At 41.7% G+C, this 25,847-nt stretch overlaps 1 protein-coding gene across 2 annotated transcripts in view; it reads right to left on the bottom strand.

The window, feature by feature from the left end:
• Positions 1–25,847, bottom strand: part of KIF26A (kinesin family member 26A) — a 96,253-nt gene that overhangs the window by 34,383 nt on the left and 36,023 nt on the right. For both annotated transcript variants that reach the window (XM_030950489.1, XM_030950490.1), the window contains exon 4: positions 12,505–12,662. In XM_030950489.1, the coding sequence (XP_030806349.1) occupies positions 12,505–12,662 (158 nt within the window). The remainder of the gene's footprint in view (positions 1–12,504; positions 12,663–25,847) is intronic.

The raw sequence follows: 25,847 nt of genomic DNA, 5'->3' as shown, positions 1-25,847 counted from the left end.
ATAACACTTTCCCCTCTTTGTACCATTACACAAGTTCTGCACCAAACCTTTGTCTGCTTAGCTGTCCCAGCAATGTTGCTGAGAAGCACTGACAGGAAGAACAAACAATTAATGTTCCTTATTTCTGTGGTTTGACTTCCTCAATAAATAATTAGTTCATCTGGATCACAATGCACAGCCTCAAACAATGGCATTTTTATAATGGGTGAGGGTAATAAAGTTTCAATAGAAACCCATTATTCTGAAACATTCCAAAATGTCAAACCATATTTAATATTTCGAGGATGTTACCTCATCAACACTGTGAGAGCAAGTATCTCCAATTCGAGACAAAGTTCATGCCTTGACTCATGCACATAGCGTAATCTTGCAATTCAGACTTGAATTTCAGCCTCTCACTTTGACCTTGTAATTTTCTCTATCTCATATTAAAATCAGCAAGGCAGAAATAGAAATCAGCAGTGTTGACATATTAGGAACATCACCGTCTCACAGTTTTTTACTAGACAGCTTTTAACTACTCTTACTCTTAGAAAATTCACATCTTGTGTCTCCCATTCCTTATTTTTCCTCCCACTTCACCAGCAGGCACGCAGAGGAGCCTATTTCCATCTCCTGCAGCAGCTGTTACCTGGATGAAAACCACTACCACACCATAGTCAGCCTTCTCTTTTCAAATTAAGAAGTCCCAATCCTTCCAACCTCTCCTCACAGGTCATGTTTCCTTGATTTCTGAGCATCCTTGTTGCTTGTCCCTAACTCTACTCACAACTTCATGAAGTGTGGAATAAAGGCTTTGTGCATCAGTGAGAATAATCAAGGCTCACCTGAATTCAGGCACAGTACAGACCAAGCAAAGCCACTTTGGGATAAACTCAAAACAACGTGCAGAGATCAGAAGCTAAAACAAACCTGCAAGGTATTCCTGACATCAGAAAAGCTCCCTCATGCTGTAGAGACCCAAGAGTCCCTCTACTCAGCTGTTTATTAATTTTACAGAAGCAACCAATCTAGCCCATCTTCAAATGTTCAAGCAATTTGCACACAGGTATCCAAGAAGAATTTTTCAGCACACTTCTCTGTAATTTTCCCCCAAGTTTAAGAAACACCAAAGGGCAGATCCTCACAAACACTGATAATTGCACTCCAATCATTTTTCCTGCTCTCCCAAACTAGTGGCTTCTGAAGTTGCTGCTACAAAATTGTCACTTCAATGTTCTCTTCAGCTTGTAGATTTAAGACATTTTTCTGGCCAAAGAACATTGCTTCGGCAGCCAGAATCAGTGTTCAGGAACTGACTTACATATATATCTAAATATATCAGAATAACAGCTAGTCACAGCAGCCTGCCACATACCATTTCCAGCTCTGCTCACTAACGATGTTAAACAAAGCAAGAGCAGATGAACATATTGCTGCACTTCCACACTTGCTGTTTACAACTGTACCATATGACAAACTGCTGAAAACCTGTGTAGGTTAATCTTTAAGTAAGCAAGACTGTCAACACTTAATACAGAAATATGTCAGTTCCTGGGCTGCACACTGCATGGATAGCTGTGCACTGAAAATACAACTACCTGAATGTCAGCAATATTTCCCCACTCTGTTTCATGAGCTAACTGAGCTAAAGCAGGCAGAGCCACATCAATCTGAGCTCACTCCTTAGGCAAAAGAAAAAAGTTGGACTTATTTGCCAGCAAGACACAGATGCATGAAATAGTAAGGTTGAGCAAAAACAGAATTCTAGTCTCATTTGTATTCTGTCAAGAAAAAGTAAGAAAGACATTTCTAAAACTACAAAGTAATGCACCTGAAACAATGGTGTTAACTAGGCCTTCACTACTGCAGTAACACTGAAACCAATTACTTAAAATTTTGCTTTGCAGTATCAGCTCCTGGTGTACAAAAATCATTCTGCTCATTCAGGCTGCTCCAGGGAAGAGGTAGATGTATTTGCAAGTGGAAAAGATAAGAGATAAAATACATGACATGGCTAACAAGGGCTCATCTGAAACACCAGATTCAGACAAATATCTGACAGGAAAGAGAAGGACCAAAAGAGGGAAAATTCAGGATCTCCATGTTCCTGATTGCATACAGCAGTCTGAATACAAGTTACCATCTGTGAATACAATGCGTTCTTTCCAATAAAAGCTCTGAGGTGGGTTACATTTTCCTGTTACCTTCCTTTGACCCAACACACCATCTCCACAGATATACCTTTCTCATCAATTCCAGATCCCTCAGTTCCATATTTTATTGCACATCTAAAAAATCCACAGAGGATCCATTCCCACTTCAGCTGGGCTTTATTTCAGATGCTTAGTCAAAGGCTTGACACCTATACTGCCAAGCAAATAACTTCTCAGGGGGGCATTTACTTATTCCTACTGTTAGTGAGTTAAATGGTCACTGACAGCACTAAATGATGCAGTGGAAATCATCCAAGTACAGAAGTGGTATGCCTACACAATGAGTATTTTTAAACAGAGGAGGGACACATGGGCTTCTAAACCCAGGGTTACTATGATTTATTTAACTGACATCAGTTCTGAAGTGATACTTCTCAGAGGTATAACAGGCTAATACTGCAGTGCCCTTTAAAACAGCACTTAGCAGGAAAATCTGAGATGCATATTTTTCCATCTCCGCAGATGGAGAGATCTGACTATTTCTGGCCCAAAGATGGTAACTCCAAATTTCAGTAAAAATGAGCAACTCCTGAAGACTTGCTTGAGACACATTATCAAACGATATTCTGAAGCTTGCCCTGAAGTCCAGAAAGCTTCACTAATAACATTTAGATTAGATTTATTATATGCTGATTAACATCCATTGAGTCCTTCCCTCCAGAGGGCATGTGCTTCTTAATAAGTGAGCTGCAACACTGAGGACACAAAAAGCCAAACAAAGCAGAAAGCAAACCAGAAAGCAGCACTAACTAATGATAAGCGAGACACTGGCTAAGCTTTTTGAAATGTCCTGCCAAAAGAAACATCTCCCAAACTCCAGCAGGAAGGATGAAGGGAGTTTTAGAAAGCCAAAATTCAGTGTTTCATAGAGAATTAAAAAGTAGCATCAGGGTAATCCTGCAGTTGATCGAGCACTGCAGCTATAGTGCTGGTGCATTGTTTTGGCTTGACATTTTATTTTTGTAATAAATGATAATGTGGGATGTCTTGTTTTGCAACAAGCACAAGCAAGCAAAGCAGTTTAGCTCTGAAAAGAGACAGTGACACTTCAAAGTCCATCTGCCCTGCAAACCACATCCTGCACACCATAAACTGAATGTTAGAGTGACTCCAAGTTAACCACAAAACCAAAATATTCAATTAACTATCAGTCTGATTTAAAACTATTTCACCTGCTAAGTTTGTCGTAACAATGGTATTAAAATAGTTAAATATGCTATTGGAAAAGTCTGAAAGTCACTAATAAAGTTGTAAAAACAGGTGCAAACTGTCAAATTACATCCCCACAGGAAAGCCACCATTATCATTTTACCTATGGAATGCTCCGTTCCCACTGCAGAAAAACCACCAGTGCAGCTGCCACTGCTGCCAGGCTGAGGAGCCCCAAATAACGGAGTCAGAGCAAACGCTGCTGGTCAGGAGTCCAGGAACCAAAAAAGCAGGCAGACTGGGAGGGCTGGGCTGAGGGGGAGGCAGGAGAAGTGCTCCTCTTGACAAGCTAGGAAGGGCAGAAAGAAAGGAAAAAAAATCCAAGGGGGAAAGAGAGACGCTGGTAGCTAGGCAGCAGTGAGATTCCATACACTCAGGAAAACAGAATAATCAAGTGCATTCAGCTAGGGAGGAAGGAGAAAATAAAGGGTCATATAGAAAAAAAAGGGGAAAAAGAAACCAACTAAAATTAAGGGAGAAAATATTAAGTCCAGGTGAGCAGAAGATCCAAGAGAGGACAAAGAAAGAAGAAATATCTGCATGACTCCAGTCAAGTACTTCAGATCTTTTCCTAGTTTGAAATCCACTGACCACCATTTATGCCCATAAATAAATGCAAACCTTGGTAGCTCTGAAGGCATAGATCCTCCTCTACTTGTGGGCACATCTGTTTTAAATTATTCTTCTTTTCTCTTCCTCATGGGCATCAAGAATGCCTCAGTATATAGAGCTAACCCAGGACACAACCACTGTCTGCACTGAACCACCTACAGCAGCTCAGAAAGTCACCACACCTCCTGGGAGGGCTGCCTCTGCTGCTCCAGAGCCTCGTGTATTATCATTCATCAAGGCGCTCAGGGCTGACAAAAATCAGGCTTCCTCAGGTGTGGCCTCAAGTTATAAAGATCTTTAAGGTATTTGTTCACTTCCAGCAGAAAACACTGGAAGTGCTTTGTTGGGCCCCAATTCTGCTTCTGCTCTCAAGCTGCAGTTAAGACTTAGAACATCCTCTCCAAAATCCTGACCTCATTACATGGTCCCCATATTACTGGATCCATTTTCCCTCTTTTTCTGCCTCTTCCTTTTTATATTTCTCGCCAATCTGGTTGGCACCAGGTTCCCCCCTTGCTTTATTCTGCCACCTCCTGTACAGTCCAACCTGCTCCCAAACAAGTCGTAGAGCCTGTGCCATCCAACAGAGGCTTCTCTTTCCAAACATCTCCCCAGCACTGCTGTCTTGCATGATCTCTCCCATACCATGATCCCTAACACTCCATACAGGCGCTTTGTCCTCCAAGGCAATGACTCACAGATGCCCAGTCCTGCTTCACCACCCAGTTCCCTCTGAGACTCTGTCAAACCCTCACCATGGCTGATCATTCAGTGCCTCCCCCCTCTAAACCAACAGGCATACCCTGACCCCAGATCTGCTGGCCTTTGGGACCTTTTCATGCTTTGCACAGCATTCTAAATCAGCACTATTCATGTCCAAGCTCCACTTTCCCTCTTCTCTCAGCTACTCCAGGTTCCTCACCTGTCCCTTTGCTGGAGCCCAGCTCAGTGTCTCAGCTCCCAGTATCACAGATGAGCTGTTCCTAGCAGGGAGCCTGGCTCACCACACACCAATAATGCAGTGTGTAAATGCATGATGCTGTATTAGCAGTGATACCAGTAATGATGTTCTGCTGTTAAACACGCTGTCCTGAGAGTCATTTGTGCTTCCAAGAACAAAGCCTAATAAATTCAGGCTTATCTCCTAATTTATCCTCCTCACAGGCTAACGTGAAATGGGATATACCTAAAGCACACACTCTTTGTTTGTCCTTAATTATAGGCAGTATTATGCTGCCACAGCAACTAGGAAAGCTTAAGCTGCCCTAAGTGATACAGGATACTGCACAAAGCCTCCCACCCTGCCCCATCCCCTGTCCCCACACCACACTGGGAGACCTGTGGGTCACATTTGCTCTCTGGGGACAGGGAGCAGCCACATTCCAGCAGCGTGGCACGGCACAGGCGAGACAAGGCCAGCCCCTGTGACACCTGCTCCCTCTCCATTTGCACATCCTGCTCTCCCTGGCTCCATGCAGAGAGGAAAAGGGGGACAGGAGGGCATCCCCTCTCCAGCCCCTGCAGGGATCAGGCTGCTCCAGTCCTCTACTCTAAATCCAGAGTAAGGACTCATTAAGGAGGAAACATTAATTATGTATCTGGCTGCCCCTGGAACAGCTGGATGCTCCACTTCATCTGCACATCCACAGCTCTCCCTCAAGCTGCAAATTCCTCAGCCACCACTCCTGAGCAGTGACCAAATGGTAGCAAAAGAAAGTGGGGCTTTTGGGGCATTTAACAAAGAAGGGATGGCGCACTGAGGAGCTTCTGGGCTGCATTAATGCCACCACATCCCCGAGGAGCCCTGCAGCTCCTATCATATTGCCGTGACACGGTGAAACAGGGACAAACCATGCACAGGGTTTGAGTGTATCTGCCAGCAAAGCAGCCCTAATCAGGAAGGGCTTGTACCCCACTTTCTGAGGTCACTAGTTCAAATTAAATTTTCCCACATCACATCAACACAGGATTTCTTGGGTGTGGGTTATGCTTACTGAGGAAGCTTTAACAAGTGACTCTGCTTCTTCTCTTGACCCATGATTCATCAAGAATTTACTGTGGTTACCTGCAACTACAGCAGGGATTTGTGCTTCAGCCTCACAGACTAGCTTAACTACCACAGGTCAGCACAAAAATCTCTAACTCAGGCTCCAATGAATCACAGATTTTCTTCACCTTTTGATGAACTACTACTTATTCATGACCCAGTTATTCATATTATCTGTCAAAGAGGTTTAATTTGTGCCAGCTCTGCACAAAGCCAGCATACCTGTGCATCCCAGCAGGATACGGAGCAGAAGTTTACAGCTATTAAATCCAGGGAACTGTGAACTACATTATGAGCTTCGAAGAAATATAATTCTTGCTTTTAACAGGACAGAGAATGACAGGCTGAAGTGATTTACCTAGAAACACCTTAAACATGGCAACTTACTAAAAAAAATATGTTCATCTTTTTATTTTTTGCTTTTTTCCCCTGCATTAAATCCTGAAAGTACTGATAGTCATGGAATAATCAGGTTTAACAGGTTAGCAGTAATATATGCCTCAAGTGTTCCTAATACATCATAATCTTCTTTCACAGAATTTGCATCACTGTCAAACTGAACTACTGATTTTCAGTTGATGCTTTTAACATGTTTCTATGGTTACTTTCCAAGGTCGCATCAGAGAAGCCTGAACAGCAGTTCAGAAAAACAAAAGGCATTTTGCATCTTTCACCATATTAAATAATTTATGAAACTTAAGGCATCCTCAAGGAAAAAAAATCATAAAAGAATAGGTTCTGAGGTTATTTTCTTTGCAACAGTTTGAAGCACAACAAAATCAATATCTCTACAAAAGCTTTCAAGATGGGACTATTTGACTAATGTTCCATATGGTACAAAATGCTAAAGAACACATTCTAAGTTTAGATCTATATGCACAAGCCTACATGAACTGCATGAATGGACTTTAAAGCAAAATGTGGACATCTAATTTGCTGCCAGCAGCTTCATCTTTTAAATCAGGCACTGAGGCATTGTCTCAGTATACTACATTTAAAAGATGCAAAAATAAAACTGAAAAAAATGAAGTAAAACCAGTAATGACAAGCTTTATTATTCCCACCATTTCTTATTCAAAGCCACACAGATTTCATCTGTCCCCTCAATGTTACAAATTTTGACTAGTATAATGAAAGCTTGTACATAAAATATCTGAATTCTCTGCCTACCACTACACTAGATCAGAGTTTATTGGAACTAATTGAAGTGTCTAAGGCTTGGAACAAAAACACATTAGTCATTTAGTGGTTGTGCTAATATTGCTATGCCTTTCCTGCAGTTTCATTAGATACAAACTGCTTCAATACCCTAATCATATGCTCAGTCACAGCACAATCAGGACACAGAGTACTGACAAGCTGTCCCACCATGCCTAAAGCTGATAAGGTGTCTGCTCTATGAGTAACCTCAATTATTGACTGTATTTTATGGTCAATCTAATGACCAAATGCTTATCAGAGAACCATCAGGTGCCTGTAATAGGATAGTGACCCTTAGTTTATATGTACCATTACTGCTCATTAGTGAATAATTAGATTCTTTAATCCAAATTCACAGACATTAAAATATGATGGAATATCCTGACTCCAGTAAAAGACTACTACGCTTATTTTAACTCTTCAGATGTTCAATTACATTACTCAGAGATTGTATATTTTGTTAAGAAAATCTGCTTTCAAAAAGCATATCATGTGCAATGTTTTATATCACGCCTAAATTGACACAGCTTTCCCAAACATGCAGGAGGATGATGAGAGAGGAAAGATAACGGGTGTGATTCACCACTGTGATTCTCTTGGTTTATTATCTTAAATGGTTTTAATTCTGCAAAGCCCACCAACATTGCAAATAATTTAGAAACCTGAAAACCAGTGAGTGCTATGTTTGGCAGATTAATTTTTCAAACCAAAGCAGGTGGATACAAGGGAAAGGAGTTGCAACTATACAGTTATTTCCCCTCTTCAAAGGCAGCAGTCCCACAGCAGCAAATGCAACCCTGTCAGCAAACCAGTTTGAAAAGATTAACATCAAACAAGGTGAGAATTTCAGAAGAGGGACTTAATGCAGTTTGTCTTCTGCTCATTGCTGCTCAGGCTTAGATACCTATTTTCTTCTAAACAGTTTTGATTCCTCCTCGCTGCCCTGTCACTGCTCAAATCTCCCTTCCAGCTCATGCACCGAGGGCAGCTATCCCTGCTCCTAACACCACCCCCACCCAGCTGCACAGCCACTGCTGCCACCACTGTCACCAGCCACCAGCACGGAAATGGCACGTTAATGGTGACAGCTTCGATTTATTGGGGGCCTGGATTCTTCTCCCAAGGGAGTGGTATTTTCATTTTTGTCAGAGAGCCCATTAACCTCTTCCGAAGTGCATGCCCATTCTCCTCCTTGCTGCCCTTCTCCTGCCTGATCTTTTACACCATTTCCTGTCTTCCCGCACTGTTCGCGTGACAAGAAAACCCAACTTTGCTATAAAGCTCATTACAGCTTTATAACAAAATATGCCAATATTTACTTAGCTGCAAGCACAGCCCACAGAAGGGTCCTACAACTATCTCACATATTTTCTCTTAGTAATATAAAGTTTGTTCAGGTTCCTAATACAAAAAAAAACCCACCTGGAAACAGGTGTAAAGTGTGGAGCACTAGGCAAGGCACAGTTCATGCCCCACCAAGGGACAAAGCCAGCTGCATTCTTCTTAAATCTGAAGAATGCAAGAATAAACTTCTCTTGAAATGCAAGGGTGAACTGGGAGTCTCTTCACAGCCATCCATGAACATAAGCTGTGCTTTTTGCCCTGGCTTTCTCGTTCTGCCAGTGACCTACTGAGAAGCTCCATTTTCTGCTAAATCCTCTGGTAACACAACCACTGAGTAATGTCTGGCAATTTGCTTGCGTGACACAGTCAGATGTTAATCAAAGCTTTCCTCCTTCTGTGACAGATCACAGTGAGGAAAAAAGCTTAAAACTGATTTAATTTCTTAATACGCTTCTGTCTGCTGTCTTTAATATTTGGCTTTGATTTCGAATACTTAGTGCTTCTCTGCATTTCTTGGTAATGAATAAAATACTTTTTTTTTAAGCAGAACATAATTAAGCTTGAAGAAATTAAATATGACATTCAAATGAGAAAGAGCTTTGGATGAATATGTAGATTTGGGCTGCACATATGCTTAAAAAAGTAAGTGCATTCTCTGCAAAGAATGTCTTAAAGATACTCATTTTAACCACGGGGACCACTTATGACCAGGTATCCTTTTTGTTGCATCTCTTAGCTAATCTTTTCCAGGTGAGGACACGAACTCTCTGTCCTGTCTTCAGAGTTTGTGACCTTACAAACACAAAACTGATTCTCATCAAGGAACAAACTGGAGTAAAAGAAAAAAGAACTAACAAAAAAAATCCAGCATGGATCTCCCTTCCCATGCACAAAACAGTCCACAAGCAAGAGTGTAAGAGGTGTTTTTTCAGCAAACAGAAACTCCCGTTTTAATGTGAAAAAGGCATTTATATGTGGCCAGGAAACCATGTCACAACCCAAAAGCTAGTTGTGCTAGGACCTGTACAAACACAGGTGAATGCTCTTTCATGAAAAATAAGATTGGAATACTTTATTCATGAGGAAAAAAACCCTGTATCTAGTGTTGCTGTGGCTCAGGAAATCACAGATGCAATTTCCAAAAGCAGCCTATGAAGTCTTTGTCTTCCAAAGTAAGTAACCCTGCAACCAAATACAGTGGACATTAACATATAGGCATATTTTTTGCCTAGAGAATTTATTCCTAAGGCAAACCAGCCCTTTTAACAAGTCAAAGTTTCAACCACAGCTCTTCTTACAAAAGGAGGATGTAAACAGTTGAAAGTCCTCAGAAGACTTGGTCAAAGAGAGGCCAATGATTTGCAAAAAAAATAAATATATGTGTGTCTGTGTGATTGTCAATATATTAACTTCATTTATTCCAGTAGAGAACAAGAACAAAATCTGCCAGGCTCTGCATAACGTGAGTAACACACTGGCCTTGCTATGAAGTTCAGATTTCAAGTGGCTGAGGAGTTTCAGTATGGAAAAAAAAAATCAGCAAATACAATGAATGGGGACTACAGTATGACACTAGAGCCATGACTCTTCTTTCATCTCCAGGTGCTTCTTGAGAGAGGATTAGCTGAACAGAGAGATGAAGGAGAGACAAGTGAATGCTGCTGCAAAAGAGTCAGGGCAGGGATGACCTTCTTCCTCAACAAGCTCAGGGCTGGATGGTGCAAAGGGAAGGAGACAGAAGTGGGAGGGTTGAAGCAAAGGAGCCTGAGAGCCCATTTACTGAACAAAACCCCCCAAAGCGGTGATATCCTAAAATCTGTGGTTCCTGGATAAGCCACTTCTGCCAGCATCTGTGTCATCCCTCACTCATCCCTGAGGATTTCCTCCTCTTCCCTTCCCCTCCTGCTGAGAGGACTGCATGGCTTGAGGGTGGAGGACTCAGCATGGAAACTCTGATCCATTAAGGTCCAAATGGCAGAAGAGTCAAAAGAGAAGGAATACTGGGAACCTCTCCTGAGGTTATTGCCAAAGCTGAGGGAGCAGCCTGGCCATGCCCTTGTACCCATCTGAGAATCTGCTCAACCTATTTACAAGTGCCAGGGATCAATGATGGATCTCTCTCCCCCACAAAATCATTGTGAGATATTATTTTTCTTGTGTTTCAACAAGAACAGAATAAGAAACAAAAGTGCTTTGTGCACAAAAATTTCCATCAGCTCTGTCCATCAGTTAAAAAATTCAAGAGAATCAATTTTGAATATAGGAAACATGGGTAGGGAATAAGCAGTGTACTAATGGGGTTTTAAAATGTTTTAGCTAGCACAGAGCTGCTAAAGCTATAAAATTCTGATTCACTCAAGGCAAAGACAGATTCATGAGAAGCAATTAGGGCCTGATCCAACATACAATGATGTCATTTGCAGTCTTGCTGCTGACTTCAAGAATCTTTGAATTAAGTCAATGACACTCACTTCACAATAAAAACAGAACTGAGTTTTGCTGACCAGTGACAAAAGCATCACTGAGAGAAAATATTTTGGGTCTTTTTCTATACTATTAGGCACTAATTTCTTTCTCTCAGTTTCAAGGAAGGTATTTTATTTTCTGGCTTCCCCAGTGAAAGGGAAAAATCTTTGCATTTTCTTATGACATACAAATTAACACTGAAATAAATCCAAAAGCAGATTAAGCTAAAATCATACCCACAATATGAGATACAGTAACAAAAGCTGTGCTGCATCCCATCTAAATACTTTGCAAAGGATGCATCTGTACTTGCTTAGGTAACTAAACAAGAAAAGAGATGTCCGAGCTTCTCCCTTTACCTTTCTTTTCCATTCCCACTGATTATTTCAGCTACCTGTGTTTGAATGAAACAAATCATCCTCTGCAGGCCACCATTCCTCTGTGTTGATTTAAACCCTCAGAGACAATCCCCAAACTTACCCACAGTGCTCTTGGGGCAATCATTTCCCAACCTCCAGTGTACAGACTGACTGTGACACTCGGGCATTTGACACTTCAAATCATTGTACCACATTCTTTTAAAAAACAGAACTTGGAAAGTCGAGCTCGTTCTGAGGTCAGATTGTAACTTATAGTAAATATCATTTATTTAATGGTATAAAACATCTTAAAGACCAATGAAAAGGAAACAATACAATTACCATTGTGATTACATTCTGCAAGGGATTCTCAGTGCATAAATTCTACTTTACTGCCATTCACAGACATACGCTTTTCAATATTGTCTCAAAATATGTTCAGTTCAGAATTAAAAAAGGAGTTGGAATGCAAGTACAAAGCCCTGAGTTTTGTTGTTTTAAGTACCATCTGCTTGACAGTGTATTACATTTAATCAACATTGCTAATTACAACAAACATCCAAACAAAACTAACATATTTTTGTTATAAGACACCAGAACAAAGGAAAAAAAAAGCTTGTTGTGGGCTATTGCTAAAAGAAGAATGTCAAACTGTTTTAACTGTTTCTACCAACCATGGAGAAACTTTTATTTTGACACACAGGCCATGCTACTGAATAAAAAATACCTTTTTTAAATCTAGATCTGAGAGAAAAAGACTTGTTACTTCAGCTTTTGCTCCAAGGAAACCTACAGAATAGCAGACTTGTGGTGAAGATGACCATTAAGGACTAGACAAAGCCCAACACAGGTTTTCCTTGGGTTTTTGGTCAACAGAGGTTCCAGATCCCCAGAGAGAGAATCAGGGTGTCCCCATCCCGTCCCTGCTCTCCAGCAGCAGCAGAAAGCCACAGCCATGACCAGGGGACCAACTCCACCCTCAGCAACCAGCACCTTGGCAAAGACTGAATAACATTTCCCAGCTGTCTGAAGACCCACGAGCAGTTATGGGAAGCAGAAAAAGAGGAACTACCTTATGAAGAAGGAGGCAGCAGCCGAGGTACCTGCCGAGACCCCGGCCGGAGCCACCGCGCTCTGGGGCGCTGCCGGGCCCGCGGGCTCGGAGCTGGGCTGCCCTGGGCTGAGCTGAGCACTGGGAACATCTCGACCACTTTCTGCTGCTGCTTCTCCCTGATAAAAATAAAAACATATGTACAGGTTAGTACGCTTTAATACATAGCCATGACAGGGAAAAATTTCACACAGCACCTCCCAAGCAACTCTTTGCCAAGGGTGAAGGCGAAGATCAGCAGCAGGTGAGGAGTGATACAGGTGGACAAGTGTACCACAGGAGGTTCAGCAACAGAGAAAGTAAAACCATGACCACAGAGGAGGAGCAGAAAAACACAGAGAGCCTTTGTGAGGAGTAATGCACAGTTAAACAGTTTGACAGGCATGAAGAAATGGAAAACGATAAGCAGAACCCTTTTGTTTTACAGTTCTATTTGGGAACTAGCAGAACCGTTTATCTGGTTCAGTTATGACTGTCAAGAATTATTTCTCAGTGGCACATCACCGACAAGACCTATGTGTTTAAGAGGAACTAACCAGTCACACTTGTAATATGTTTCCACATGAATAACCCCAAGAACTAAATAAAAGAAAATTGATTTTTTTTACAAAACTATATACAGCCCTGTTTTTCAGTATTATTTTTCTTAGCAGCACAAGTGTACCGCACTTTTCTCCTGCAAACCATTTCTGTGGAAGAACAGGAGAGACTGGAGATGCATCTTCTCCAGCATAAAGCACTTGCAGTGTCTGAGACACAGTTTGGAAGAGGGTAATTGTTTTGAGATTTTGCCAAAATTTTAGACATCTGCATTGTGAAATTATGTCAGGTCTATATCTTTATGTTTAGGCCACCAACTCTTTCAAGTACCGAGTTCAATTAAGCCCCATCAGTCAAATGCTCATTGACAGTGCTGGGAAGGCTCCTTTTCAGAAGAACCTGCTCTCTGTCTGGGAGTCCTGAGGATTTAATTAAAGATGACACCACAATAAATATTTGTCAAAAGAGTTAATTGCTTCATGTATGATAATATATGATGTTTCTGTCATCTGAAATACTACTTTGACATTTCCAACTAATTAGCTAAAATAGATTCCAGGAAAGGAGACAGTCTTGTAATGAAGCACAAGCACAATTAGGTACTTCCTAGGATGCCACCAAATTTTAAATTTTGAGCTGCCATAGATCATGTTTTACAACTATAGATATGCAGACATGGCAATAGGCCACTCCCAGTTACATACACACCCTCATCTTCTCATACACTGACAATACAAATAGAGATTTTCTCATGAGAACTGAGGCAACCCAGTTATTAGGTACCAAGGAAAAAAACTTTGCCAACCAAGTAGTGCTCAACTGGTGCATGACAGCCTGTCTGGAGTTTCATCTGGACTCATTCCTATAGGCTGAGAGCTCTATTCCCAGTTCCCAACAAAGTCAACAAGAAAAAAGTGCACCCAGCTCTTTTGAAGGTCTGCTCTTTCAAGATCAGTACTATTATCAGTATTATGGAGTGGCTGAGTAATGCTTTAGCATAGAGTGCTACACAAAAAAGTATTTTTATAGAGCTGACCAAAGAGATCTGAGGCTGACACACAAAATTCATTCATGCAGATTAACTTAATCCTAGTGAACCTACTCATGCTAGAAGCCAACCCGGAAACTTTGAACAGCCCTCTGCAAAACCTTCACTTTGTAATACAGGAATCTCATGAGATCAGATTTCTCTGTGATGAAAACAGAAAGACCAACCACTGCTAGAGATCAAGACAGCCACAAAAGAAATGGTGTGAAACAAAAAAGTACTGTAAAAAGGGAGTTTGTCTGTCCATCCTATCCATGATCTACTGGCAACGATAGCCAGGAACAGAGAAGCTTGGAAAAGGATCAGATCCATTCATGTGGTTAATTGCTTATAACTAAGTGATGGAGTAATGAACCTTGAGGGGGTCGATAAAGCAGGTATTTGATCATTAATGCACTGAAGCAACAAATGTGTGGTCTTGACCTGTACCAGTCACAGAAAGAATATGGCACGTGGAACAACACGCAGGTGGGTAAAATCCAGTGTGACATCTGAAATTCGGAGTTACATGAACTGACACAAAGTGCTGACAGCAAGAGGAGCTTATATGGATTCAGCAATTTACAAACTAAAAAAATCTACACCACGACCTCTGGAGGCAGCACATGGAGCCCAGAGAGTGGCACAGCAGGGACTGCCAAGCTCAGCAGCAGTGGCATGGTGGCCAGCAAGGGAAAGTCCCGAACAGCAACCCCTGGCAGGATAACCTCTGTGTCTGAAAAGTCCCCATGTTCTGTCAGGGACACAACCATAACCCTCTGCCACAGAGGCTGCTGTCTCAGATTCAAAATTACAAGCTCAAGTCAAATTCCCAAGACAAATTTTTTCACTCACTTTCAACAAGGGCTATACTAGACAAGAGGCCTTGACATAAAGAAAATTGTGTTCAAGCAATATTTTGAATAAAAGACAGGAACAGCAACATGTTTCTAACCAATCACACTAATTAATGTATAATCTAAACGATGGCATGATCTAAAGCTAAATATGAAATCTTTAGAGTTAGCACAAAACTTCATTGCATTTTACAGCAAAGTATAACAGACTTGTAAGAACTGATTGGAATCTGTTAATAGATTCATTCCTGTAAAAGCTATTCACATTTAAAAATATAAGCCATGTGTAACACACATTCCTTTTACACCACTTTTTTACTTCTATGAGAAGTTAAAAGCCTACATTTCTAAGAGACTGATGATTGTGGACATATCGGGCATGTAACTTGAAATACCCAAATCAAACCTGATATTTCAGATGGCAGATGGTTAATATGCTCTCCAAATCAATGTATCTAAGTTGGATAAATTGCTATTCCCACATTAAACACATTTGAAAATTCAGATTGTAATTTCTTTTTCGGTAAATTTTATTCTTAATTTTGTGTGAACATAAAAAGAGGATGAGGGGAAGCCAATAAGAAGGCACTGATTCTTGTAAAGGAACAAGAAGTGAAGGTATATACAGGGTAAAATTATCAGAAGACTACTGCAGAAGACAACCCATTTAATATTTATGGCTTTCAACTACCCAATTAATATTAAACACAGAGGTAACATCAGTTTTGCTGCAGGATGAGAAGCTGAAAAACATCAAAAGTTCTTCCAAGTTTAGGATTCATTTCAAGGACTGTTTGCACCATCCAAAGGTGACAGGATTTTCCAGCACAGCCACATGCAGCTCACCCTGAGAAGTTACATCTCTCAGGTGATGAGGAAGGCTCAGGTATGAGGAAATTTGTCAGGTCCAGGTCATTTACCCTGAGGCAAGAAAACTAAAGGCAAGTAAGGGGACCCCCCGGTCCCAAAACTGCAGTTTGCCATACCACAAAAAAAGAAAGGGGAATTTTTTTTTTTTTTTCTAAATACACCTCCCTCATCTCAACAAATATTTTTCTGAGGACTGTGTGTGGAAAACAGAATTCTTTAGAGGAATTTGAGCAACTTTTGACTTTTCTAAGGATTCAAGTCAGCACAGAGAGAAGGCTCCAGACTGCAGCTGAGAGGGAACTGTGCTTCTCCATTTAATGAATTTTCATAAATCAGTAATGATCAAATGCAGAAAGCACAACCTTGTCACTACAAAATGCTACTGACTGCACTGAATATTTAAAATGTCATAGGGCTCCACATCCAGAGAGTAATGTTTGTTTCAATTTTCTACGAAAATATTTGCTGGACAAAAGCCACTGGAAAAAACCAAAAACCCTTTGGAAAGATGTTAACCTCAAAAGGAAGGCTTTCCAAAACTGCTCTATAGGGCCCCTTCCCTCTACTCTCTCCAAAGCCACATGAAAACTGGCACCAGTAAGAGCACAGCAAGGATGACATTTGAAAATGTCACACCAAGCATTTTGCACGTGCAGGAATGAGCAATGTCTTGGTGCTTCACGTCACTGCCTGTGCCATGGACAGGAGGGTTTTGGGACCCGGTGCCAACACCCATCCTGAGGACATGGGGACAAGTCAGCCACACTGCATTCCCACCTGGCAGCATCCATACACACAGATGAAGCTGGCAGGGCCACAAGGAGCAGTTACAGCATGAGCTGTTCCCAGGTGAGAGGGCCAAATGCCAGGGGAAAGGGCAGGATGAGATGCAGGTGACCTGACATCCCCAGGCTGTGGAGGTGGAAGTGTCCTGGGCAGAACAGGGGCACCCCCTGTCCCATCCCTGATTCCCAGCACACGAGCTCACTGTTGGGACTGCATGGCAGGAAACATCTGCCCAGGCTTAAGCAAGTCAGACTAGTCCAAAATTACACTATAAAGAAGTTGGCCCCAGAAAAATTTCCAGATCCACAGGACTTTGGCCATTACCATCCAAAGGGCAATTACAATTCTAACAAGTTCTTTACACATTTGAAGTGCAGAGCCAAAACCTAAACTATAATGTTTCCAGTTTTCTGAATATTTCCATTCTCTGGACATTGACCTTTGTCCAGAGAATGTCCAGGAATCCAAAAAAGCCAAATGAGGTCTCTGAAATGCATGCAAAATATGTGTCTGGTGACAGGAAAGAAAAACACAGGGCTATAAAAACCTATAAAAAATAGATCAGTCCCAGGGTAATACTGTCATGGCAGAAGAAAACCAGAAGGTTGGATAAAGCTGCAAAAGAGTATTGAGAACAGAATCACTAATGAGGGAATGAAGAAAATTACAAGAGCCTCTATGAATCTGAAACACATCTGTTTATCAGAATCACAACTGAATGTAATTTATTTTAATTCAAAAAATTGGTCCCATAATGAAAGTACTTAACAGGGCAGTGCAGGTGAAGCACTATGTGCTCTGGGACAGCCTGAGTCTGTACTGGTGATTTTTTCCCCCCTAACTAATTTTGTCTAACTTTTTCTACCCCTTTCTGACTAGCAGGCAGACAGAGGATTTTGAGAATTTGCTCTATTCCTATTTTCCCCCTTCTGACTAGAACGTCACAATCAATTAAACTGGAAAAAACTGCCTGATGTAACGATTTTGCAAGATATTAAACCTACTGTTTATATATGATAAAACAATAATTTTCCACCTAAATGATTCATGCAAAAAAAGGCTCTTATGGCCTACTAGCACTGACTGGAACAAATGTGACGTAAATCTGGAGCTGGGTAATGCTCACACTATAAACCCTTCTTTCCCATAAGCGTGGGCAAGTCCTGCATGCACCTCCTGTGAGAAAAGTCTCCTCCTGACTGACGAGCACCACATAAAGTTAACAGGGCAGCATATGCCAGGCTGAACTGAAACGTGTTCTGGATAAACTTTTTACTGCCACTTGGCATTGCTTCTGCCAGGGCTCATTATAAAATAAGCAGGGCATTTTATAACTACAATACACTGCTGTAGTCATTTATAACCTGCAGCTGGGATGTGGTAACAGGAATGCCTAAACCTGTAGTTTCAGACTTTTATATGCATCTCATGTTCTAAGTAAATCAAACGCAGAGCATAATGTCCCTTCTCTCAAAGAAGGTTTTTCAGCTACAAGAGTTGCTAATGCCTGGCTTATGATCAATCTCTGAAGATGAAGCAGAAGGAGAAAAATTATAGAGAAGTAGCATTAAATAGAAAGAGGAGGCCCATCTGCTGTCACAGACTGGAAAGTAATATAGGCGATCCAAAGGCAACCTCAGAGCACTTGCTTTTTGAAATAACTAAAGCAAGTTTAAGGTTTGGATCTTTACCATCAAAAATCATTAGTGATCTGTGCTCCATGCAGAAAGGACCTCAACCTTTTGGGCAGGGCACACACTGAGCTACATCCAGCAGGCATCCTTGGCAGTACCAGGATGGAGAATCAGCAGCTTCTCCCCTCTGACTAAGGGCTTTTGATTTCAATCTGACCCAGAATTCTCCTAAACCATGCTATCAGGTCCTTGAAAAATTTATTAGGGTTCTGGGCAATCTACAAAATGAAACGTCATTCTTTCCTTCCTTCCTTCAGATTGAGAATGTGGGCAATCCCTGCAGGCAGGGCTCCGGTAGTGCAAAGATGTCAGCAGGCAGTGACAGACCAATTCCTTCACACTTCAGCCATTCAGGACACCCATACCAAAGACACAGCAAGAAATGCTCTTTTTTCTTTCCCTTTTCACAGCAACCTGACCACCAGTCACATGAACAACACTCTCCTATCTGCACATGCAAACCCACCACCTGGAAAGTCAGGAGGGCATGAAATGAGCTACCAACAAGGACACAGATCCTGCTGCACATTAACACTTTCAAATCAGGACTTTTCATGTGCAGTGCATTTAAAACAGCCAGGCTAGAGGGAACTGTTTCTTCTAATGCCTCTAGGCAAGCATCAGAAAATGTTGCCCAGAGCCCTCCCTGTTGACTTCTATTACAATAGCTACAGCCTCCAAAGCCAAAAAATCTAGCTGTGTACTTCCCTGGGTATTGCTTCAAATGGACAAATATACAGTAAAAATCCCTGCTTTTTGTCAAAGGCTGATAAGAGCAAGCAAAGGAATTCATTAACAGGTTCATAATAATGCAAATTTCTGTCATTTTAGGATTGGGTTTCCTACAACAAGACAAATGCTTTTCCATTAGGACTGACTTCCATGGGCCAGATGTGTTTCTAACAGCCACGAAACACAGGAGACATGCAGAGCTTTGAAATGGGGGAACTTGTTTTACCTTCCTGAGTCCACAACAGCATTTCTCAATGATTTGGGCAACTCAACAAAAATCTCTCCATATCTTGATCACTCTCTATTCAGCAAAAGAAATTACCATGTTCCCAATTTCATTAAAATCACTGTATTATTATAATGATTGACATACAATGTCATCAAATAAAGCAAAGGTGGACGGAGATTGTCATACTTAATTTCCATCTCAATCACACTTGAGCTGCTTATATATTAGATGTAGCTGCTTTAAAAAGAACATCCCTTGGGATCAATTTGCCTGACAGCTACCACATGGAAGGCACCCACTGACTAACAGCTCTCTTGAAGAGGTACAAGCCCTCATTATCTGAAGGGAAAACTGGCTCTCTATTACACCCATATTTAGAGACCAAGGCTCAGTTACAGGCAAGCTCATGAAGCAGCATTAAGTTTGCAAAGACAAGGACAGCTGTGATCATTGGGATCATTGCTGAAGGACACCAAGGTCACAAATTAGGGATAGAACTGTGCAGATGACACTATTTTCTTGTGGGGTGTTTCTGCTGACCCCACTGTTTGCTCCCAGTGTTGGGGCCATGTAACCCAGACATGATTCACCATGACTAGAGTGAAATCTGCAAGCCTGCAGATGTCCCAAAGCTCTTTCAAGTAACAAAATGCCAATAAGAAGGAATTCCAGAAGAAATTCCCATGTGTGATTGTGCAAAGCAGCTGCCCCAGCAGAAGAGATAAAAGAGGCTGGGAGCCTTCTCTTGCTTGGAGAAGGGAAGATTGAGGACAGCCCGACTGAGGTTTACAAAGTCATGGTGGTACTGAATAAATGGAATGAAAGTGAATACTTCTTTGCACTGGGGTAGTGAACTCATGGAAGCTGCTGGCATACAGAAGGCTGTGGACCTAGAGAGTGTTTCAGGGTCAGAGAGGGTTTGGACAAATTCCTGAACAGCAGGTCCCTAAACAGATCCTAAAGGGAACAGACAGGTATGTGTCCCTGTGAATTCTCCAGCTGGGCAGGCTGGGGAGGGTGAGCAGACTGCAGAAAGCAGCCAGGCTCCACAGCTCTCCCTAGGTACCATTTCCAGCTTCACTGCTGGAGACAGCCCTGGGCTAGACAGGCTGCAGTTGAGACCCAGCAGGATATTACTAATGTTCTTATCATTCCCATTCAATCTTTTCATGAGAATCTCAGCATAACTAGCAACAGGAGGTTGTGCTATTCCCAAATCCCCCCATCAGTACTTCAGATTCATAGGGAGAAGCTGACAGGACTCAAGGGGATGTCCACACAGCTACCTTGCATTAACAAACTAAACCTAGACCTTTCTCAAGGCATCTCAAGGGCCACTCTCCCCTTCTTTATCCTTCCACTGCCACCTGACCCCTAAAACAGCTTTGTGCAACTTCATCGCCTCGCACAACTTCATCACCTTCTTTTTTAAGAAACACAAGAGACAGTTCTGAATGGCAGATCCATTATCTAACAACACCAAAAACACAGCAACAGACTCATGCCTATAGCACCTTTCAAATTCTTCCTTTGCATAAGGTATCACAAAAGAACAAACTCATCCAGATTTGAAATAGTAGCAGCCATGCAAATTCAGAGGAATTAACTCAGTTGTCTCTTTTCCAGGCTAACAGGCCCAGCTCCCTCAGCCTTGTCTCTTAAGAGAGATGCTCCAGTCCCCTCATCATCTTCACAGTCCCTCCACAGGATCCTCTCCAGTTGCTCTGTGTCTGCCTGGAACAGAGGAGCCCAGAACTGGACACAGCACTCCAGATGTGGTCTCAACCAGGGCTGAGCAGAGGTCACCCCCCTTGATCTGCTGGAAAGGTTCTTCTTGATGCAGCCCTGAATACCATTGGCCTTCTTGTTCACAAGGGCAGTGCTGGGCTGTGGTTAGCTTGCTGTCTACCAGGATTCCCAGAGCTGTTTCCTGTGGGTCAGCCCCCAGTCTGTACTTGAACATGGGGTTAAACCTCCCCAGCTGCAGAACCCTGCCCTTGCTTTGGTTGAATTTCATTATGTTCCTCTCCATCCACATCTCCAGCCTGTCCAGGTCATGCTGGATGGCACAGCTGGCACTTTGTGGTGCCAGCCATTCCTCCTCAGCAAGCTTCCCCTGGCTGCACACTCTCCCTCCATCCAGGGCACTGATGAATATGATGAACTAAACTGGAATCAGCACAGACCCCTGGGAACACCACTGGCTACAGGGTTCCAGGTAGACTCTGCATCACTGATCACAACCAGGGTCCAGCACAGCACCTCTCCTCACTTGGCTCTTCTGTCATTTGGAGAAGAAAATTATCATTAACACACTCCAGGGACCTCCTACATTGCTTATGCCCTGCTGCGTTGTCCCTCATGAGGACCAGGACTTCTGAACATGAGGTTGTTCCTGCCTGTCTTTGGAGGACCTCACCTACTCAAGTCTTCCTGGTTGGGCAGCTCACTCTCTATAATGTCACTGTGAAATTATCTCATCATAGTTTTAAAGTTCTATTTATAAGTCTAGTAATCCCATCATTGATTATAGTCACTGTATTCAAATTATAAATCCATTAGCTGCTCAACAATGAAATAAAATCAATAATGCACGTAAATGGGAAAAAAGGAATTTAAATGCATACATTAATGTCACTTGAAGTAGTGCTATTTTATGCACCATCTCTAACAAAACTGTGTCACATCATTAGCAATAATGTGAAAAATCTTTTTCAATTAACAGAGCTGATTTGATGCTATGTTCACTAAAGTGGCAATCCATTCCATTAAACACACACATATGAAATGCTTGAAATATCTATGAACTCTATCCATACATCATAAATTCTCTCCTAAGTGCTGAAACACAAAAATAGATACATCATTTTCTATTTATGCTTTTTAAACCTCCTGTCAGAAGCTGCCAGGCAGGGCACTTCAGTGGCTCTAGCTGCAAGTAACAAAGAGCACCAATTTTTGCCCCATGCTCAGCCACAAACAACAGGAGATGCTTTCACCAGTGCTTGCACTGTGCACATCTCTCAACCATCTGAAGGCCCACACCCTCAACATGCCATCATTCCAGTAAACAGCCTATTGAGAAAATGTCAAATTCAAAGCACTTTCGAAAAAAAAAAAAAAAAAACAAAAAACCACACAGATGATGTTCAAATACTATTCTACACAAGCAGGACAACATGTACTACACAGACACCACTGCAAGACCTTCCCCTTCACCACCCTGCACACAACTAAGGTCTGAGCTCATTCTGAATTTATTTGGTTTCTCTGCTGCATTAACTTCTGAAGCCAAAGGGCATTATTCATCGGCAGCCCACCCTTAACCCATGTAGCCCATGCAACAGTAGCCTTGGAAAAGCTGCTCCTTCTCAAATCTTGGATGACACCACCTCTGAGCTTCAGCCAAAAAGCATGAACCTTCCCTGTATGGCAACTTCCAGTGCTGGGGTGGCATGGGATGCACTGATTATCAGTTCACCAGAGGATGTGTAGTGGAGCAAATTCAGAGCATAAATGGACCAGAAGGGAGCAAAGTGAACAGAAAAGGCCAAAGAAACAAGTTGAAAGGCAAGAGTAGAAAATTTAAGTATTTGGGGCATTTAGTGTCGCTTATGATACATTTGCCAGATGAGAAAATGCACTGTGGGCCAAAGGTAAATCCAGTGGATTATCATTTCCACATAATCTCTAAGGTCTGCTTGTCTTAAATCTATCTCTGATGAGTTACAGGTGAAGCCTGGGCAAACATTCCTTATTATTGCCTGTTGACTTCAGTTGTCAACAGAGGCAAGTATGGACTTGTTTCCTCATGAGAGCTGTAATAACAACTGCTTAGCCTGGAGGGTGAAAGATCAAAAGAACTGGTTTCAGGTGGTAATTTGAGCCACAAGAGGGTCTGAGTCCTCAAATAGTTACCCTGTCCCACAACTGTAAAACCAACACTATGGTGGAACTGTCAAACACAATAAAAAGAAATGCAATCCACACCCTCACCTAAGAAAAGGCTCATTTCCACTTTGTCACCAATAACTTTTCTGTTAACTCAGTATTTTTCCTGTATCACTCTGATATCTGGAAATACGTTAAAAAATAACCTCATTTTCACCTTATCACCCTACACTGGGGACAATCCAGAATAAGAGAGCACAAAGGTCCCATCAACTACACAGAGCAGAGGGCTGTGCTTCCAGCTTCACGTTTAAGGCTGAATTCCCAACTCTACCCAAGGCAGTCTGCTCCCTGGCTGCTGGGGCAGGGTCTCACTGATAGTGGCAGCGTTTCCTCCACATCACATCCCCCCTCCGCATGTGCCAAGGCAGCAAAGCCCAAAGCACGGCATGACTGCCCAGCTGGCGTGCAGCAGCCACAGCACAGGTCTTTTCCATGGGAACATAAATTAGGTTAGTATGAGAAAGCATTTAGTAACCTGGACCAAAAGGTTTCCTTCTGTTGCTGAGACTTGTTATGGAGGGTGACCAACACTAACTTTGAAAGTTAGTATTTTTTGCCACCCCCTTTTCCTTTATTTATTTACTTCCTCTACAAAAGCAGTGACACCAACACTACTGGAGCTAAAGAGAAAACAGAAGAGCCTCCATGCAGTCCCTGCCTCACCATCTGTCTAACATTGACTTCTTGAGGATCAAGATGTTTTACGTGGAGTCTGAGAAATGTCCCAAAGCTCAAAGACATCCATATGTCTCACGGACAAGATTTATGGTCAATGCACTGTATTTTAATTGTTTCATTACAAAATATATTTCCCACATTGTATTAATAAAAGGTCACTGAGAAAGCTATCAAGTAGGGTTTTAAAAATTAATTTAAAAATCCATTTGGCATGACATTTATCAAAGTAAAAAAAGTAAACGCTGGAAAGTAAATCTTGTCATTGTTCTGTTTTCCACAGTCAGCTTTTTATTGCATCTTTTAAACAAAATGTAAGTCACCCTTGCTATAAACAAACAAAGAGGCTTTAAGGAAAGTCAACAGAGGTTGAACTACTCTCAGACAAAACCATCTGGTTTAGATTAGGGTAAGCAGAAGACTTACTCAAACTACAGGAAAGCTTGAATTGTGACTAAAATAACTCAGAGGTTTTTCACATAAGACAAATAAACACAACTGCTTTAACTTCAGAGTCTGTGCACCCATTTACATGTAATGTGCTGTGGGTGAATCCTCCCTCTCTGAACTTCACAGACCCAAGCAATAAGCTCATACCTAAATTTAAATTTTGAATACTCTTAGGAACATACATTTGATAATTTTACAATTTTGCATATATAGGCTTTAGAAGTTGTCCTTAAGGCTCTTCAAATTTTTTAGTGCTCCAACTTTTTCAATTTCTTAATGATGCCTTTTTTAATATATTTTTAAATCCATGTACAAATTGGTAAGTGTTCAAGGAGCCACAATGCTTTGCCTTATAACCAGTGCCAACTGTACATATTCAAGTAAGAAATACAGTGTGACGAGGATCTCATTTTCTGTAAGATGAAAGAAAAAGCAATTTGCAAATAAGCCCTATTTCACTGAGATGTCTTTATAGCACATGGCATGGCTACTTTAGCACTTTTATGCAGCACATAACACTGCATAGTAATAACACACTCAATTTAAAATATACAGTAAGACCTCTTTCTTTCTACAATACACAATAAATGCAGATATTTCTAATAGGCATACAAGGTATTTTCAGTGGTTTTAATGTTCTACCTCTCAGCCAGATTCCAACACATCTGGGAAGCCCAAACTCCCCTCAGTCCTCTCCTTTTGCATTAAACTGGGTGGCAGTGCTTAGCACTGCTAATGGGTTTTTTTGATCTGAGTAGTAACCTTATAGTCACTTGTCAGGTCAAGAACTAAAAACATCAATATAAAACTATTTATTAATTACAGTTGTCAGGTGTCCAGCACAAATCAGCTGCTTTACCCAGAGTTATACCAACTCCCTCCCCTCCACTGTGTTCACTGTCTGCTCAGACAACTTATCACTGCTGCTGGTGATTATTTTTTGCAATTTTTCACAACAGGCCACTTGGGTAAAGCAGCTGATTACATCTTCACCTTTTGCACCTTGGTTGCAATCCTAGTCTTCCCTTCCCTGAACCTTCCGCCAGATCCTTAATTACTGTTCCTCTTTACAGCTCCCAAAGCCCATGGTTATTAATTTCATTTGAGCAGCACCCACACTACACTTCAAACGCACGTTCCTGTTCAAAAAATTTATAATCTATATAATGGATTTTTCACACTTGAACTCCAAACACATATTAAAAATTTACGATGTCCTGCACTTCTGACCCCCAGCGTTCAGCCCAGAAGTGTTTTCACAACTGTAAGGGACATAACAAGGTAATACATGGGAGGTTTGGGGAGGGAGATGAGAGGAGCAGAAATCACATCTTTTTTTTCCTCTCCACAGACAATTTCCCTACTGCCACTATTAGAACTAACCATGAATAAAAAATATGGATCCTGGAGAAATGTGTGTGGATGCAAGGTCTCCTGAGCTTTGGCAGATGTTTACTGGGGTGTATTTGCACACCCAGAAGGCACTGGGG

The sequence above is a fragment of the Camarhynchus parvulus genome, chromosome 5 (genome assembly GCF_901933205.1).
Source record: "Camarhynchus parvulus chromosome 5, STF_HiC, whole genome shotgun sequence".
NCBI classification, from domain to species: Eukaryota; Metazoa; Chordata; class Aves; order Passeriformes; family Thraupidae; genus Camarhynchus; species Camarhynchus parvulus.
This window is presented reverse-complemented; position numbering and strand designations above follow the sequence as displayed.